General features: G+C 46.9%; 1 protein-coding gene across 2 annotated transcripts in view; it reads left to right on the top strand.

The window, feature by feature from the left end:
• Nucleotides 1-1,183: 1,183 nt before the first annotated feature.
• Nucleotides 1,184-14,518, top strand: part of EPHA5 (EPH receptor A5) — a gene marked incomplete at its 5' end in the record, with an annotated part of 202,357 nt that continues 189,022 nt past the window's right edge. For both annotated transcript variants that reach the window (XM_081999323.1, XM_081999322.1), the window contains one exon: nt 1,184-1,310. In XM_081999323.1, coding sequence (XP_081855449.1) covers nt 1,184-1,310 — 127 coding nt within the window. The remainder of the gene's footprint in view (nt 1,311-14,518) is intronic.

Genomic DNA, 14,518 nt, shown 5'->3' with positions numbered 1-14,518 from the left:
ACTATGGTTGTATTTTGGCAGCAGCTAAGGTTTGTGTATGATGCAAGGGCACGGGGAAACACATTGTCCAGCTACTTATGAATAAAAGATGAGCAATGGCAGTGTAGAAAGCTGTGTTATCGGCAGTTCCCCGGTTGAAGACTACTTGTCCTCTTAAAACTGGCTTTGGGGATTTTGTAACTTTAACTCCAACTTGTTTGGAGCCCTGGTCCTGAGCCTTGCCCTCTGGAGAGAGAGACTTTTGCAGGTGCTCAGCCTCCGGTTACTGCTTTTATAATATAAATGAACAGGCGAGCAGCTTGGCAGTGGGGTGAAATGGAGAGGGGAGCACCAGGTGAGGAGGGTTTTGGTCAACCTTGACTTGCTGCTCGTGCACCTGCAAGGCTGGGTTTTTGTCTTTATTGGATTATCTAGAGGTAGTCTCCTCAGGAGGGGGAACTGATGCGGGTGAATACACCTCCAGGAAGTAATTTCTCATACTTCTGGGATTTTTTTTTTTTTTTTGGAAGATGGAGTAGGTGGCAACTAAGGCTCTGAGGGGTGAAAAGGATCAGTGAAAACTTCTCTGAAAGTAGTTGTCAGCACGGGATTCGAAGCTGTGCTCTGGTGGTGACCTGAGGTAAAATACACCCAAAAATCATCTTTCTGTTGGCTCTATCACAGAGTTTCTGGCGTTTTTGCTTTCCTGGCCGGGAACGAGCCATCCCTTCAGGCTTCCCCGGCTCTGTGGGCTGACGCGGGGTGGGAAGTTTTTGGGCCCGTGACCCGTGGCGACTGCGAGGAGCACCGCGGCTCCCCGGAGCTCGAAGGACGCCTCACAGGGATAGCGCTGCCGCCCGCTCTCCCCCGCGGGCAGGACGGGTTTGGGCGGGGGAGAAGGGGGTCTCGCGGTGCGGCCATTTTACGTGCGGTCCCCGCTGCGCCCCGGGGCGCCCTGAAGCGCGGAAGGCTCCGTCCCCCGCACGGGATGGCGGCAGCGGCGGCGGGTCCGCCCCGTCGGGGGCGTCTCCGCGGCGGCGCGGGGCCGCCTCCCCCATCCCCGCCCCCCGGCTCCCCAGTCGCGCCGGCGGCTGGACGGGAACGGAGCGGAGCCGCGCTGCCAGCCCGCCCCGTCCCGTCCTGAGCCGACCCGAGCGGGCAGCGCCGGGGGGAACCGCCGCCCCATGCGCTGAGGGGCGGCGGGATGGGGCCGCGGGGCGGTGGCGGCCGGGCCGGCCGCGCCGGGGCGCCGGCTCCCGGTTGGACGTGCCTCCTGCCGTTGCTGCTGTGCGCCGCGCTCCGGAGCCTGCTGGCCAGCCCCGGCAGCGAGGGTGAGCGGGGATGGGGCGGCCGGGCCGTCGGGGCAGCGCCCGCCGGGGAGGGAGGCTGCCCGGCGATGCGCTGCTTCGGGCTCACCTGACTCAATTTTGGAACATTTTGGGGGAGATGAAGGGGGGAGGCTCGGCCCGCGGGGAGGTGGATGCCGCACCGGGCGAAGCGGGCGGCACTGGCCGGTGGCGCTGAAGGTGTCCCGGGGAAGGGAGGCGGTGGCGGCCGCTGCACGCCCCCGGGCCGGGAGCGGGGAGGCAGCGCTGCCTCGGGGCGTGGGTGGGTTTGCACGGACGCCTTGGCACGGGCGCGTTTTGCGGTGTTTTGGTTTCTGGTTTGTTTTTTTTTTGGGGGGGGGGGGTGATATTGCATAGGTGCCTTTGCACGGGTGCCCTTGCACGGGTGGGTTTGCACGGATGTGTTTCCTAGCGGTTTGCACCGGGGGAGTTGCACAGGTGCATTCGCGCGGACGCGTTTGCAGGGCTTTGCACGGGGCGGGTTGCAGGGCTGTAACCGCAGGGCTTTGCGTGGGGTGGGAGTTTTGCGGGGGGGAGCGGGGCCGGCCAGCGCTCGGGGGTGCCGGGCCGGGCTGGCGGGGGCTCCTGGTGAGGAGCCCCGCAAGCGCCGGCCCGCACTGCGCTTACTTCGTGGCTTAAAATATGTGTTTAAAAAGGAGGGGAAGCCGCGGAGGTGCCGGTGTTTAACCCGCAAGCGCGGCCGCTGGGGACAGATTTTTTTTTTTTTTTTAAAAATCAGCTTAATTTCTGTGAGCCCAATAGCCAAAAACGTGTGTCCAGGCTTTCAAACCAGACTGTGTGTCTTTGGGGTTTTTTTGTTTGTTTGTTTGTTTTGTTTTCTGTACATGGTGTGGGCACTGCTTGGCGCTTTTTATTATTATTTTGGGGTCTGCGGGCAGGCTGTAATGTGAAAGCAATGGATGGTGAAGTTCAGCATCTGAAGGGGCTGCCGGCTGCTCGTAGCAGGTTGGGTTCCTGATGCACCGTAATTATTTGTGAAACTCCTTTAGAGGGAGGCGGTATGCAAGGGTTGGTGAAGGAAAACGGTACCAGAATTTCAAAGATGTGGCCTGAGGTAACCAGCTAGCTGTAATTTGTTTTGGAGAGCGAGAATAACGTGAATCGCAGTTTTCTTTAAAAAAAAAAAAAAGTGCAGAGGAAAGGGAAAATGCTGTTCCTCTGCCTGTGAAGCTGTCAAATGTTCAGGAGGTGCATTGGTTTGGGGGGTGATGGAAATGGCTCTGGCTTTGCCTCGGTGAGATAACGGTGGGCCCAATCCTTCTGCCCCCGCGCGGTTTCGGGCGGTTTCACCCGTGGGAGCGATGCCGGGGAGGCAGCGTGGTTGCTTTCAGGGGGCTCTCCCCGTTGCCCGCGCCGGCCTGCGCCCCCCGGCCTGCCCCGGTTCTTTGCCGAGAGACCGGCAGGTGCTGCCCGCCCCGTCCCGGTCATCCTTGCCCATCCTCGGAGACCCTGGGTAGTACTCCGGAGGTCCGTGGGGCCGCCCGCCGAGCGCGGAGGTGGCTCTGCACGAACAGGCAGCTGTAGAATAGGACTTTTAGACGGCAGGACGCGGTACTGGGAAGGGTCAATGGAGTTGCCTGGCAAACGGGTTTAGTGTCATCTTCGCAGGGACGTTGCGGGGGAATATTACGGCGATGCTCAGCAGCGTGAGCGCCTGCTTCGGGGCCTCTCCCTCCCTACTTTTCCGACTGCTGCTCTCTAATTCTTGTCTCTTCAGTAAATGCAGAGCTAAATGATTGCTGGTAGGAGGGGTCTGACTGCGGACCTGAACTTATTCGGTAACTGCCGTCCTTTGCTGCTAGGAGATTTATTTGTAAACAAGCGTTATTTGACAAGTGCTTCTCGCAGCATGTCTCCTTTTGCCAATTACTACCGAACAGCTCGGTTTCTGGGAAGGGCTCACCCTGCGCTACCTGAACGCATGAGAAACCTCAGACGCCGAAGTCCACCTGCCTGGCCGTGTGCCGCCGACACTTGTCACCTGTTTGGGTTTGAACAGTTCGGTTTGGCTGCTTCTGGTCTCTGACGAGAGAGATCCTCCCCTGGGGTTAGTTGTCACATTCAGCTGGCTGGGAACTTCACTTTTGCTCGGATGGAGGTAGCCATCTTAGACCTGTGAATAATGTCTTCAAAAGTTGGGTGGTATTGTTTTTTCTGGGTTTTGTCTTTTATTACCCCCCCATCCTGCTCACAATGGTTAAAAAAACCCCTGTGATGTGCGGATATGTAACACGTATGTAGTTGCATAGAAGATGACAGATTCTCATAATTACTTTTTTCTTCAACCCTGCATCATGTTTTTGTGTTTCTCTAAATCTTATTATAGTATGCAGTGGCTTTGTAGGATAAGGTATATGCAGTTAACAATTCACAGTGTATGGTTTTCTGTTTTACCCTCTAGTGGAGAGACACTTAGGGGAAAATGCTTTAAAAATTTAGGTTAAGATTTGGAGGGAGGAAAAAAAAAGTAAATTCGGTGTTTGGGTTCCTTAGCATGGAAATAGCATTTTGCAAGGGCAGCTGAGTTTCAGAAGCTCCTGGCATTTTTATGCAAGTGTCCAGCATGTATCATAAATCTGGTCACCCGCATCATATCTCCAGTTATGGATCGAAGGATCATTGATTAGAACCAGAGATTTCCTTCTTCCCTTTGACTGTTTTTACAAATTCAGAAATTAGTCACAAAGAAAATATTCCAAAGAGTACACCGAAAGTGTTATGGAATTTTGAAGTGCTGGTATTTCAGAAGTATGTTATTACTTTAAAATGCACTCCCTATGATAATAGGGTGTGAGAGGCAACACCGCAGTATGCGACTGGGCTTCCTGCACCTCCTTTAGTTTGAAAATGCATGTGTGTTTAAATCTTTCTGTTGTAAGTACTAGGGTGTGGGAAGTGGCTTACTTATATAAATTATTTATGTAAAACACAGAATGAACAAAGAAAAGACCTTTAAAGACCTGTTTAAAGACCTCCCCTCCACCCTGAACTTCACAATTTGTTGATCATTGCCTGTGGATTTGGATTGGTTTGCAGATCTAATTTGGACCTAGATGACCTTAAGTGTCATGCGGGCAAATTAAAAGAACCGAGTACATTACATCTGATTGCTTGTCACAAAGTAACTCCACAACATACTTGCATAATTGCCATTAAATACAAAATATATTTCATTTTAGGGCTTTTCAGCGGAAGTGAGTGTTGATAAGGCAGTGCTCTAACAACTAAGTATATTGCTAAGCAAATCAAAAGAAATACAGCTTGAAATAATGACGTTGGCTTAAACCGACAAAGGTGAGAAAGACAAAATGAGTCTGAATTTGTAATGGATTGTATTTGTTTTAAGACTAAAAGGATATTCTTTAGTTACAAACTCCTGCGTTTGGTCCTCTTCCTCTTAATTCTTCCAGGGTTTTTTGAAGCTCGCTTTATCTTAATGTATCACTTTTTATTTGAATGAATGAATAAATGAGTACAGTTAAAGGGGTGGGTCTGGTGCTGGCAAAAATAAAGGAAGGTTGTCATTTGCAGATTATTCATGCCAGAGCCTGGAATGAGCCTACCTGTTCTCAGTGTGTTGACTTGTGTGTGTGTTGTTTCATACTGACACATAATTTCTGTGTCATGGCACACTGGATAAATGCATATTTAAGTATAACATAACAATATTTATCTTTAATCAGTGAATTAAGTCTTTTTCTAAGAGGTTTTTTGTGTGTTTAGTTGAAGCAGGTGTGAAAATAGTCTTACTTTTCATATCAATGTATTCTGATTAGTCTAATGCTTTGGGTAAAAATACACATGATCAGAGCATTTTGCTTCTAAGGTTGCTATTGGCTTTGTATGTCATGCATTCACACAGCTATTGCATTTTGTGTAATTCTGTAGGTATTAAGTACTGCTAGTGTGCATATACCTTGTGTATGCAGGACAGGTAAGTTTGCACACATTCCAGCCTGCTCACGGTGCTTTGTAAAGAGGCTTTGAGGAGGTATCTGTTCTTAATTTTGTGTATTGGAATGGCTCCCTGTGTGCTTTCCATGATAGCAGAGCACAGCCTCAGTGCCGTGTGTTTATTTTACTCACAGGAGTAATCCCATTAACTTTTAAATTTACTGCGGTGGAATTATTGGTATGAGGAAGGACAGCTCATGGCTAATGGTCTTTTTGGGATCAGGCTGATGTGAGATATATGGCTTTTCAAGAGATTTAGAATGACTCAATCATGGCTTTAAATGGAAACTACTATCCTTTTGACAGTAAAGCAACATTTGAAACGCAGCACTTTTAAGTATATGACTAAAAGCATTGCTGCCTAATGACACACGTTTAAAAAGAGGGAAATAAACAATAGCAAAGATTGACTCCAAGAGAGTACCTGTTTCCTTTTGAAGTTTATCTTAAAAATTGCAATAAAAAGTGGAAAACAGGCAAACTGCCTTAAATGGAACCACTGACCGCCTGCTTACAGTATCGTAAATGTTGACACCACCATTTGATGTGTAAAGCAGCTTCCAGTTTACAGATGGGTAAACTGGCAGGTCCTGTGGGAGAAAGGGAAGAGCTGGTGGGCTTGTCTGACAGCTCTTCCCCCCCTCCACTGTTAACTCTCCCACCGTTACCTAGCCGTTTAGCTCCAGTACACGGTCCGTCTCCCTGTCTGCTGTTCTCTTTCTGTTAAATAAGAAAACAAAATCTCACCCGTAAAGAAATGTTTACTCTTTGCACTAAAATACAAAGTATTTTGCAGCAGGCTCAGGGGTGGGGCGGGGGGGAAGGTGAGAGTAGGATTTAATAAAATCTAGCAGGAATTGCAAAGCCAGGACAGTTTAAGATGTGGTGCCTTGCTCGCTGGTCTCGATGGTTTTACGCTTTATTGTTCCGAGGATTTCTGTGCTGCTTCTGCAGGAATCCTTGTTTCCAGCACACGCTGAGCGAGCGCAAAGCCCTTGAACGGGGAAAGTCCAGCTGAGATTGCTCGGCTGAGCGATGCTGCTGGACCCTGTTGGCTTTAGGTTCTTGAGCAGAAGTGGGGCTGTTGGATCCCCGCAGTCTTTCTGACTTAGAGCTTAGTGTTTAGTGGTCCGTTCCTTAAGTGTGCAGGTATGTATATCCTTGAAAAGAGACGAGCTTTAAACACTGCTCAGGGATGTCAGGGAAGTGAGACCCTGCCCGAAAATAAAAAGAAAACAAACTTTTTTGGCAAATATTTTTAATATTCTCACTTCCTCTTTAGGAAATAAGTCTAAATCTGTATCTGGCTCAAGGGCAAAATTATATGTAAAAAGAACAAATGCACACAGATCAATCACTTTGTAGAAGCACCAAATTTCATAGTTATTAAGTGCTCACTTCTATGGAAGAAAGAGTATTCAGTCCAGCTCTTCAGCAGATAGTCAGCCTACTCTCCATTAAAAAGATTTTTAAAAAAAAGAAAATATTGTGCTTATAGGAAAACATCTAAACACAGAATTGAAATATCTGTTGTAAGTGCACCTTTCTCAGTGACCGTAAGTGCTGGTGAGAGATGAGGCCTCATTTCAACCAAGATGGACTTGAGCTAGGTATTTTTCTTCAGTCAGACAGTGTTGCAGAAATACTGTGTTAATGATTGAATTGGAATGAACAATTTCTTCTATAACTTACTCTTTACTAAACTCATTTTCTTTGATCTCTGCTGTAAAATTGCTGTGTATTTTAAAAGCTAGTAGACAATCCTTTTTTCCTTTGAAAATATATATTTTGTTCTTAAGATCTCCCTCTTTTTTGGCACAGACAGGATGGAGAAATGGATTGTCCTCTGTGTTCACATTGTGCCTGTCCCTCACTCTGCTCTGCGACCAGCTGGACATTGAGGTGACAGGTTTTGCTGAGGTGAAAGCGTTTGCTGTCCCGGCTGCTTTCACAGCCAGCTGTATTGGCAAACTTGAGCGCTGGCCTTCAGTGGCTTAGGTCTCTCTAGGGATTTGTTACCCTTTCAGTTGTCTCTTTGACCTATTATATTTCTTACAGTCTCAGTTTTGGTATTTGCTGTGGCTTTGGCCAGTGCATATCTGAGCCTCTCCGAAGGTTTAATGTGCTTATCCTCTTGGAGGTAGAAAGCAGTTATCCCTGCCTTCTGCAAGGAAGCTAGTTGAGACGAGATGGTCGGGAGGAGATGTAAGCGCTGCGGTTCACGGCACTTCTGGGTTTGGGCGGTGGGAGGTGATGGGTGGCTGTTTGCAGAGGTTCGGTGGCGTGTTGCCTGCTGTGGACAAGGGTGCTGGGACCTGCAGGCTGTCCTGGGCCGTGCGTATGAGCACAGCCTTCCTGCTTCTGCTTTGCGAAGAGGACTAAAGAAGCTTTGGGCCAGAGTAGTTGCCATGGGAGCATTCAGTGCATGCTACGACTGTCTCACTGGTGGTGGTGGTGATACGAAACACCTTTCTTTTCTCTCCCTCTTCCCTGGTATTTGAGTTGTGCGGGAGGTATGTTAGGAAGGCTTTCACCAGGTAGAGCTGCCCAGGTGACCACTAGCTGGAAGGATGAGAGGTGCCTCCTGGAGAAGGTGATGCAGCAGGTACTGTATCACAGCAGATCAGGGAATACCTGCGTGAGCGGGTCTGGCAGCCCCGAGGGAGAAGGTGACTCCTGCCCCTCCTCTTCCTTCCTGGCAAGCTCCTGAGCATCGGCAGGGGGTCAGCTGGTGTTCTCCTGAGCAAACTGTGCCTTGCGGGGTGTGCGTGGAGAGGAAGCAACTTCAGCTGCAGAAGTTGAGAGCTGCTAGATTTAGGTGGCTGCGTAGCAGGTATTGCGCCTGTAGGAGAGAGAGTAGGACCCTGGGCTCGCAGGCTTTCATGCCAGCTACTTCATTTTGGTGTGGGGGGCAATACTGCAGTGTCCTGCCAAGGTATTAACTCCTGAGTTCTCTAGCCTGGATCACTTATGTTAGAAAGAGGTCGGAAAAAGCAGTTTGAACTCCGTAATTCTCTGAGGGGTTAGAGAAACACCTGAGAGGAAATTGATTACTCAGCATCAGTAATGTGCATTTCGTGCACATTATTTCTGGGTGGACTTGGATAATATTTTTAACTGTTTTGCATGTCCCAGACCAATGAAACTACTTAGGGAAACTGTCTGCATGGTTGCCTTTGTAAGTTAATTTCTCAAAAAAAACCCATTAGTTTTGGTTTATCCATCTTTGCTTTACTAATGTTCACATGCAATTTCTTCCTAAAATGTGTTGGCAATATGCTGTTCCCACTAGCAACCTCCACCTTCTTCCCTTAACAGAAATAGAAGAGATAAACTGTCAACCCCCCTGAAAAGCCAGTAGATCATCTTAAACATTTTTTTGCTCCTGAATGCTATCTAAGCATTATGTCAGTTCCTTTTTTTTTTTTCTACTTCAGTGAACTCAGTGGCAGCAGAGTAGTCATTATTGTCAACAGGAAGGCTTTATTGGTGCTGGACAGTGAGGTCTTGCGAGACCACTGGTAGTGAAAGCTGACAGCCTTGACAACTCTGGATGTGTCTATGCCAAGTTTCTTTCCTTTTGTTGAGTTTAGTTATATGCATAACAGAATTTGTCCACATCTTTTAGGAACAGAGACTGTAGTGCTTTTAGTTGGTAATGCTCTGATTTAGGGAAGAAGGTGAGATTTCATCTCGGCACTGCCAGCAAATGTTTTGATTGCACTGGGAAGCTGTTAGGGTTTTAGGTCTTGTCTTTATATGAGTTCTTAATAATGTGCTTGCTTTAAGTAGGGTCTTGGAGAAACTGTCTGCCTCTTTCAACCATTTGCAGATACCCTGGGTCTGCAGGCAGCACTGGTATTTTGTTTCTCCACGCAGGCTGGTTGTCCAGTTGCTGGTTGCAGGTGCTGGTTGTATCTTGCCTTCAGTGGAAGCTTCTTTTTCATTCTTAATGGCAGGGTGTTACTTGCCTAGATGGTTTCCCCAAAAGATTTGTGCTACAGCCATCTCGGGGATCCACTATTGTGTTGGTACAGTGTTGTTTCAGTGGATCTTCTGGGTGGGGCTGGAAGAATTTTACTGTCTTTCTTCACAGTGAATAATTCCTTTTCAGTGAAATGGTGATTCTGGTGGGAATGAGAGTATTTGCTATTAAAAAAACCAAACCATACTGGAGTTTTTAAGTTTCTAGGCACTTTGGTGTCAAGCTAATAATCTCCTGACCACTCCTGCTTTTAAGTTATCTATGGTGGGAAGAACAAATGACTGCCTCTTGTCTTGAGTGCAAGTCCTTGTAAAGAAAAAATCTGCAGTTTCGTATTTGTTTTAGTGGGTCCAGTTATCAAAGTGAGCTTTTGGTCCCACTCTCTGGAGCTATGGCCAGTGCTGTGCCTGCTGGTAAAAAATGCAGCCAACCTGAAGAACTTTGTCAAAGGGCAATGTCACACCCCTCGTAAACAGTGTGTTCAAACAAATTACAGACATAATGCAGAAATTACTGGGTAAAATTCTCTGGCTGATGTTATGATTGCAGTTGTCCATCTGGCCTTAAAAACCTATGAATCTGTGATGCGGATTCTAGTGTTTTGGCTCTTGCTATAAAAGGGAATCATGAGAAAATTTGGAGCAGAATGAAGCCAACGTAATAAAATATAAATCTGCAGTTAATATTAGTTTGCGAGTTCATTAAGTAGTGTATATTTTCTTCCTCCAGTGGGCTATAAATAATAGGTACTGCCACAGCTTGCACTCCGCTGTAGCTGGCTTCCACTGATGGAAATGTTTCTGAGGTTCTTGCCTGCATGTTTTTTTGTCCCAACACAGTGTAGTTAATTAATACAAAACATCTGCTCCCTGGTGACTTTGATTTCTTTCAAGAATTTATTTTTTTCATTTGTTTTTGCTTTCTTCGATTATTTTTGACTGTCACTTGTTGGAGCGCCTTGGATTTATACTTTTTGAAGAAATACTTGGCACAATGGGGAAAACAGTTGGGAAATGAATGGCAACAATACCGCAATAAAACCAGCGAAGATTTATGAAGCAGGAAAACTTTGACTCATGATGATGAAGAGTCCTCTACAGTCAGTGTGTCTTGGTAGTGCTGTGAACTCCAGGAGTGCAGGAGGAAGGATGGGGAGGTATGCAGTGTAAGGAGAAACTACCTCCATTAATGATGATGTCTTCGGCAGCTATACCCTCTGCCTGGGGAAGGAGGAGGAGGACGGAGGTGTGAAGCTTGGTGGAAAGCCTGTGATGCTATTCGGGAGGCCTCTCCGTGAGGGTTCGGTGCAGAGCGCTGCTGTCGCGCCTTGCGCACCTTGACCCCCCATCCAGCAGAGCATTTCAGCTCATGCTTAATTGGCAGCGTGTGAGCATTCCTGTGAGAGGTTTCTCACAAGTATTTTAAATGTAGTTGCTCCCAAAAGCTACAAGTGTTGGGTCACAGCTGGGGCTACGTTCATGTAATTCAGAGCTTTGCATGGGTGTAGCAGCCCTTGATTCACACCTTTTTTCATATGGGAATTCAGATTCAGGTTACCCAAAACAATGTTCAGATCCCTGTTCAATTTGTAACAAATGTATTAAAGCAGAATTTTGCTTCAGTTGTTTAATAAAACCAAAATATTTTGATTCAAATGTTATTGTTTAAAAATGTACTACTTAAGAAATCATGTGGTGTTTTGAAATATTTATGCAGGTTTTAAGGAAGCTTTCTTTACTCCTCTTTGTTTTGTGATTGAAACTGTCGTTACACGGTATTGATTTGGTCAAAGAGGATGTACTTTTCCTCCTGCTTTAGGTGTATTTTACTGAAAGAAACAAAAAAAAGATTCTTATGGCTTTACAGTTTAAACTAATCAGCTTTTGCTATCCTGACCATTTTGCCTGTTCTAGAGTGATTCATCAGGATAAACTTTGGTAGAACATGCCCTGTGGTAAGCCTTAGCTTGCAAATGGTGGTGCTGAAGAGCAGGGCTACTCTGGTGGATAAGGATTTATTGGAAATTAGCTCCAAGACCAGGGCAACCCAGAAGAGTTTGGTGTTTTGTATGTCTGCAGAGACTTTGCCCCGGTGCGAGCAGTGAAGATTTTTCTGGAAGATCCTTAGATGCTGAAATAGCAGGAGGACATGTGGCTGGTGGGATCAGAAGTGGTCAGTGTTTTAGCCTGTTGGTGAGGGATTTTTGTTTTTTCAGCTCATTATTTTTTTTTTCCTGTTTGAAACTGGAGTGAAGAAAATGAAGCTGCTCCAGCTGATCCTACTCCAGACCAGAGCCAGAGAAGCCATCTTGCTTCAGTGGTGTGACCAAGGATATCCATGGATCGGTGGCTGCTATGGTCAGGCATTGTACCATCATGACAGACCTGTCCTGCTTTTGCCTGGGGGAGCCAATGCTGCCACATGGCACTGTTTTAGGTGGCTCTGTTAGGCGGGGTGCTCTGCTGCGTGGGCAGCAATGTTGGTTTAGGTCAACATTGAATGTCATCAGCCCTGGCATTTCTTGTGCTTTCTTCCAGCCACAATCCCTGTGTAGTCATAGTGAAGCTGCTAAATGCCAGCTGTATGAACGTGATGGGGACATTTGAGTAAAAAGCCATATCTGGTCTCCCTGTCAGAGATTCCCGAGTTAAAAAACTCAGGAAACTTAGCTATTAATTCACTAGCTAGAGTTCAGGGCAAAGGTTTAGATCACTTCTAGTTTTATTCTAACTTGATTGCTCACCCGTAGTAACTAGCCTGTCTGAGAACAAGAATGTATGCAAATTCCCCAGGCTATTATTCTGTATTAAAAAAGGAGGAAAAAAAAAAAAGGCTGTGGTATGACTTTAGGCTTAATCATCATTTATCCTACCCTGAAGGCATGGAAGTTAATGATGATATAGATCTGTGCGGTTTTGTGTTCCCCTTGACTGAGCATTAGAAATAATTAGGGCTTGTGGGATGGATGCACTGATGGTGGAGATGAGCAGAAAACATTTTTGAACGTCGGTATGCGCCTCTTCCAAGGTTGCTGGCAAAGATACAGGTGCTAAGAGTGTGCTTATGGGCTCTGAGGTTTCTTGCTTGTTCGTTGAGACAGCTAGCTGGTGCTGAGGAGGAAGGAAGTGGGAATAAATGAGTTCTGTTATTTTGGAGGCTTTTAAGGTTATGGGCCAAGCAGAGTTGGTAGAGATCTCTGGAGAGATTTCTTCAGGGAGTAAGCTCTCCTGCATCCCAAGGGCTGCCATGTACAGCTCTGGGTTATGCCTGTGGAGTATCTACAGCACTGGGGCTGGTTCTGGAGTCCCAAGCTACACAGCAGCTGGCACTAGACCTTCTGAAGTACAGAAACCTTAAGCACAGTAGTTGGAGGCTTTCCTGAATTACCTCCTTCAGTGACCTGAATGTTTGGGTTAACTCATTACTAGATGGCCATGGTCAAATGCACGCTGATGGTTGGATGGGGAGGATCTGGTTCTGCTGCTCAAGAGAAGACCTCTGGTCTCTTTCTCTGTCTTGCTGTGGGTCGAACCACAGATAGTTTCAGGGTTTTTTATTCAGGTGCAAAAAAGCTTCACCTCCTCCCAAGTACCCACGTGGTGAGTTATGAAAGCATCTTTTTGAGATGGCGGCTGCTAAAATGGTTTCCTCTGTGTTGCAGGTACGTACCTCACCTGCTGTTTGCCCACTGTTTCTTCCCCAACCTGGCCAATCTGCAGTGTTTTGATGAAAGCCATTTCAGCAAAAATAATGCTCCTGCCAGTCTGGAAGGTGCTGGGAAGAGGGGTGGTGCTGAGCCTGTATGGGCTTGTGTAGTGGGGCCGTGCACTGGTGGCCTCTCCAGCAGTGTGGGCTGGGAAGGCTGCCTGAGAGAATGTCCCCAAAGTGTTGGTGGCACTGCCACCCTCTGTGGGGAGCTCCTGCAGCTGGGCCATTGGAGGAGCCACCCCCTTGGAGAGGGGATGCCTGGGCTCTGGCCTGGTTGGAGGCTGAATTGGGTTGGGGTTGGGACCTGGCAACGATGCAAGTAAAGGACGGATGTACTGGAAATAACTGGGTAGGGTGGTGATGGTGAAGATGCAGATACCTTGTATCTGGGTTGAGCAGTGGTAATTTGTGTTTATACCAGAATTTTGGGAATTCTCAAAGCAAAACGTCTGGGTCCTTGCAGGCAATTTAGAATAACTACTGGCTAAATATACTCCTCAGAGCAGACCGATGTAGTGCGGTATTTTAGAAGATCTACTGTGAACGCACTCCTGGGCAGAAGCCCACGGGGCAGCCGGGGAATCTGCCGTGCGTTAGCAGCCCCTCAGAGCTGCCCGGGCTGTGCGGGGAGCCCCTCTTGGGCTCCAGAGCAGCCCAGGCACAAGGAGTGCTTAAAGTCACTTGTGGCTTTTGTCTTCCTGGCATGTGAATTTCGTGTTCCTGTGTGGCAAAGGTGTATCCTGTCCTCTCCTGTTTATTTTGCTCTTTGCAGAATTCTACTACAACAAGGGACTAACTGAGTCTTTTCTAACTGGAGGTTTAGTACTCAGCTCTGCTGGCTGACTCACCGGTAGGAAAATTCCCACTGACTTGAGTTAGGGTTGAATGGGTTATATTATCTTTCCATATGCAGAAAATTATTTTGAAATTGAAGTTAATAACAGCAATTTAAAAATTGTCGTTGATAGAAAGATAATGCAATATTTAGTTGTATCATGTTCTTTTTATGATCTGATGTTTGAATAAAAGCACTTTTTCTGCTGTTTTCCTTAATTAGCATGTCATGAAGAAGTTTGTGGCATCAAACACACTATCTAATTACATTCATTAGTAGCATCTCCAGGACAAGTTTTAATTAAGTTGTACATTGTAGATCAATACTTGTTTTGCGTCCATTGCAACTTAAGAGGAATGCACTGTTCTGCACATTTTAATTACAGGGATTGTAATAGAATGAATTTGGGTAAACCTGCCATTTTGGCACCTGCAGTCCCTTCTCTTGCTTTTTAAAATAGTATGCAGTTATAATACAGGACGTGTTATTTATGTGTGCCCTATTTTGAAGTATATTTTAAGATCACCCTTTTTGTCCCATTAAAAAGAAAAAGCTGTGTGGTTCAGGAGCACTTGGGTACTGGTGCTTGACTTCAGCTGGAGCAGAAGACCTTGACGAGCATTTTTACCTGCAGACTTCTGGAGGGGAAGGGCTGGCCATCACTGGGTGACATATCTAATGGTAGATGAT

This window comes from Phaethon aethereus, assembly GCF_964289735.1.
Source record: "Phaethon aethereus genome assembly, chromosome: 4".
NCBI classification, from domain to species: Eukaryota; Metazoa; Chordata; class Aves; order Phaethontiformes; family Phaethontidae; genus Phaethon; species Phaethon aethereus.
The sequence above is the reverse complement of the archived record's forward strand: the minus strand, read 5'-3'. Positions and strand labels throughout refer to the sequence as shown.